A 3,312-nucleotide genomic window follows, 5' to 3' on the forward strand; every position below is an offset into this window, starting at 1 on the left:
CACACACACACACACACTCACAGACTCACAGTATGTTCTGCAGGGATGAGGGTCGTATAAAGATGGCGATGGGGTGAAGTTGGGCGGCCTGTAACCTCCTCACTGCATTCGCTGAAACATCCAGGATGCAGTGCTTCCCCTGCTGTTCTGCCACCTGTCTGACGCTCTGGACGCTGGTGCCGTACAGGTGGTTGTTGTACTGTCCGGCCTCGATGAACCGGTGACTCTGAATGTCTTTCTCCATCTGTTCACGTGACGGCACGAAGTGATAGTCGCGGCTGTCCACCTCGTACTCGCGCTTGGGCCGCGTCGTGTCTGTCAAACACAGGAAGCCTCTTCAGCGAGTCTTGTGTGCAGAAAACAGTCCGAACAAACACTCGCCTGCCATTCATAGTTTATCATCGTCATATGTGGATTATAAGGAGAAGTGCTGCTCGTTGTGTGTGTCGCGGGTCAGTCAGACCAGGGTTATTACTTACCTAAACCTTAAAGAAAGTACTGAAATAACTTTAACGGCATCTTCTGATCAGACTGTAGAAGTGTTTCTGTCTTGCTTTCCAGTTCAAATGTCTAAAGATCATGACACATTTACCAGAGAAGCAAAATGACAGAAGATAATAAGTCTTGCTTTCTGAGAAATTCAACACAATTTAATAAAAATATAAAACGAGAACAAATATCTGTCAGAAAATAATCAACTTAATTCAAAGGGAAACAAGGTTTCATTCCCCACTGACAGATGTTTGTTCTTGTTTTAATCATAAACTCACTTCATTTTGTTCAATTTCTCAGAAAACAAGACTTCATATCTTCATTTTGCATTTCAAATATCTTGATTTAAGGATGTTTCGATATTTGTGCTGGAAAACAAGACAGAAACACTGAGGAAGAGATTCATTAATGAACATTTAATGCCATGACTTTATGAATGTAAGACTCTCTGCTGTGATTTAAGACCTTTTTAGGCTTTTATTTTATTTTATTTGAGGAAGGCTGAATCTTAAGACTGTTAGGCTGCATTTACACTGCAGGTCTTAATGCTCAGATCCCATCTTGTGTCCCGTCTGTTTACATTCACTTCAGACGCGACTGGTATCTGATATCTGTGTTTAAATTAATTCCCGCACAAAAGGATTGTCTGCAGTGATCGCAATAATGACGGTAATTTTCATTTGTTAGGCTATTTTACCTACAGCTCGTTAGAGGTGGAATTCTTTAGTGAAATAAAGTAGCGCCAAGATGATGTTTATTTAAATGAATTCGAATGAATTAACGAGAGAGAGAGAGAGAGAACGAGTGAGTGTGAAGCTTGTTGGTTTAATTACATAAACTGCTAAGTTCTCACCTCATTGCTGAGAGATATAATCAGGACCCAAAATGAACACTCTCCAAGCACCAAATGTGAGTAAAAATCTGTACAAAATGAAAATTTTCATGAATTCTCCCTGCAGTCTTCCACCAAAATAAAAGCTCTGGAAGAAGTGTGGACCGAGATCACAGCAGCGCAGTGTGAGAAACTAGTGAAGTCCTGCAGATGTGCTGAAGTCACTCAAAGCAAGATCCTCTACACTTTCTACTCATTTCTGACAGCTGTAACCCTCCAAAATATTAGTTGTAATCTTAGAGACAGATATGTAGTTATTATTATTAGTGTAGAAAAAAAATCTAAATTTGATTTGTTTCTCCAAATGGTTGAGCCGTAAGCAGTAGCAGTAGTAACCGGCTGTTTTTTAATGAAGACAGTATTCATGAGCAGTAAATGTTGTGAAGTCATCGGTCGTTGGCAGGTGTGTGGTTTGTTCTGGACTCTGTGTGTGTGTGTGTGTGAGTGTGAGTGTGAGTGTGAGTGTGAGTGTGAGTGTGAGTGTGAGTAAAAAAAATCTAAATTTGATTTGTTTCTCCAAATGGTTGAGCCGTAAGCAGTAGCAGTAGTAACCGGCTGTTTTTTAATGAAGACAGTATTCATGAGCAGTAAATGTTGTGAAGTCATCGGTCGTTGGCAGGTGTGTGGTTTGTTCTGGACTCTGTGTGTGTGTGTGTGTGAGTGTGAGTGTGTGTGTGTGTGTGGTTTGTTCTGGACTCTGTGTGTGTTTCTGTCTTCAGTACCTGATGAAGAAGCTTCTCTTCCCGCTGCGTAATGACGCCGCTGCAGAAACTAAACTGCTGTTCATCAGCTGCTCCCGCAGATCGTGAATCTTTGCCTCAAACCTGCTGTACTCTAAACATACACACACACACATGATGCGCTGATCTGGTGTGTCAGGACAGGGCTAATAAGGCTGGATTTCTCTGCGTCTCACCCTCGGGTCTGTACTGTGCGATGATGGTGACGGTTTGTCCTGCGCTCTTCAGCGCCGCCGCCGCTTGCTCGTGAGTCGCGTGACGCAGATCCACACCGTTCACCTGCAGCATCACAACAACATTACAGCAACGCTGGAGTGACAGGGTGTGTGTGTGTGTGTGTGTGTCAGTGAGTGTGTGTGAGTGAGTGAGTGAGTGTGGGTAGGTTTAGGGGTAGGGTTGGTGTAGGACAATAGAATATACGGTCTGTACAGTATAAAAACCATTACCCCTATGGAGAGTCCCCACAAGGATAGCTGACCAGACGTGTGTGTGTGTGTGTGTGTGACATACACTCAGGATCTGATCTCCTTTCCTCAGCTCTTCGCTCAGATCAGCGGCTCCTCCTGCCAGAATGAAGGAGATGAAGATCCCCTCACCATCCTCACCGCCCACAATATTAAAGCCCAAACCCGTGGAACCCCTGAGAATGACCACTCGGCGCGGCTCCCTGCGAACACATGTGATACTTTTTGTAATGTTTGTGCTGGTCTGAATCATTACAGAAACAGACTCTGTAAGAGCAGCAGAAGGTGTGTATGAGTGTGTTGACCTGGGAATGTCCTCGTCCCCCAGCAGCAGAGCTTTAGGGATGGGGGAGTAACGGCGTGGAGACGAGGGGCTGAGGGCTTGTGGGTAATCAGACATGTCCATATGAGGAGAATACGCTGCAGAAACACACAGACATCAGAGATCAGCTGTGAGTGTGTGTGTAGGAGTGTGTGTGCTGTGTAGGAGTGTGATTGAGCGTGTGGGAGTGTGTGTGTGTGCGCGCTCACAGCTGGTGATGTCAGGAGGATTGTAGGCGTCTTGATGATGATGAAGAGTTTTGGCTACTCTCAGATAAACCACGTCTCCTGTGTTTTTCAGCGCCGCTACAGCGTCTTCATGCATCACGTCCTCTAGATACATATTATTCACCTAAACACACACACACACACACACACACACACACACACACACACACACACA

General features: G+C 44.6%; 1 protein-coding gene across 1 annotated transcript in view; it reads right to left on the reverse strand.

The window, feature by feature from the left end:
• The window catches only part of dlg4b (discs, large homolog 4b (Drosophila)), a 38,267-nt gene that overhangs the window by 5,683 nt on the left and 29,272 nt on the right, over positions 1 to 3,312 (reverse strand). The window contains exons 10-15 of the mRNA XM_016565423.1: positions 3,120 to 3,261; positions 2,894 to 3,008; positions 2,635 to 2,791; positions 2,301 to 2,403; positions 2,105 to 2,218; positions 30 to 315 (exon numbers count right to left, since the gene is read on the reverse strand). Of these exons, the coding sequence (XP_016420909.1) occupies positions 30 to 315; positions 2,105 to 2,218; positions 2,301 to 2,403; positions 2,635 to 2,791; positions 2,894 to 3,008; positions 3,120 to 3,261 (917 nt within the window). The remainder of the gene's footprint in view (positions 1 to 29; positions 316 to 2,104; positions 2,219 to 2,300; positions 2,404 to 2,634; positions 2,792 to 2,893; positions 3,009 to 3,119; positions 3,262 to 3,312) is intronic.

The sequence above is a fragment of the Sinocyclocheilus rhinocerous genome, unplaced genomic scaffold (assembly GCF_001515625.1).
Source record: "Sinocyclocheilus rhinocerous isolate Xijiao unplaced genomic scaffold, SAMN03320098_v1.1 scaffold2167, whole genome shotgun sequence".
In the NCBI taxonomy this organism is placed as follows: domain Eukaryota; kingdom Metazoa; phylum Chordata; class Actinopteri; order Cypriniformes; family Cyprinidae; genus Sinocyclocheilus; species Sinocyclocheilus rhinocerous.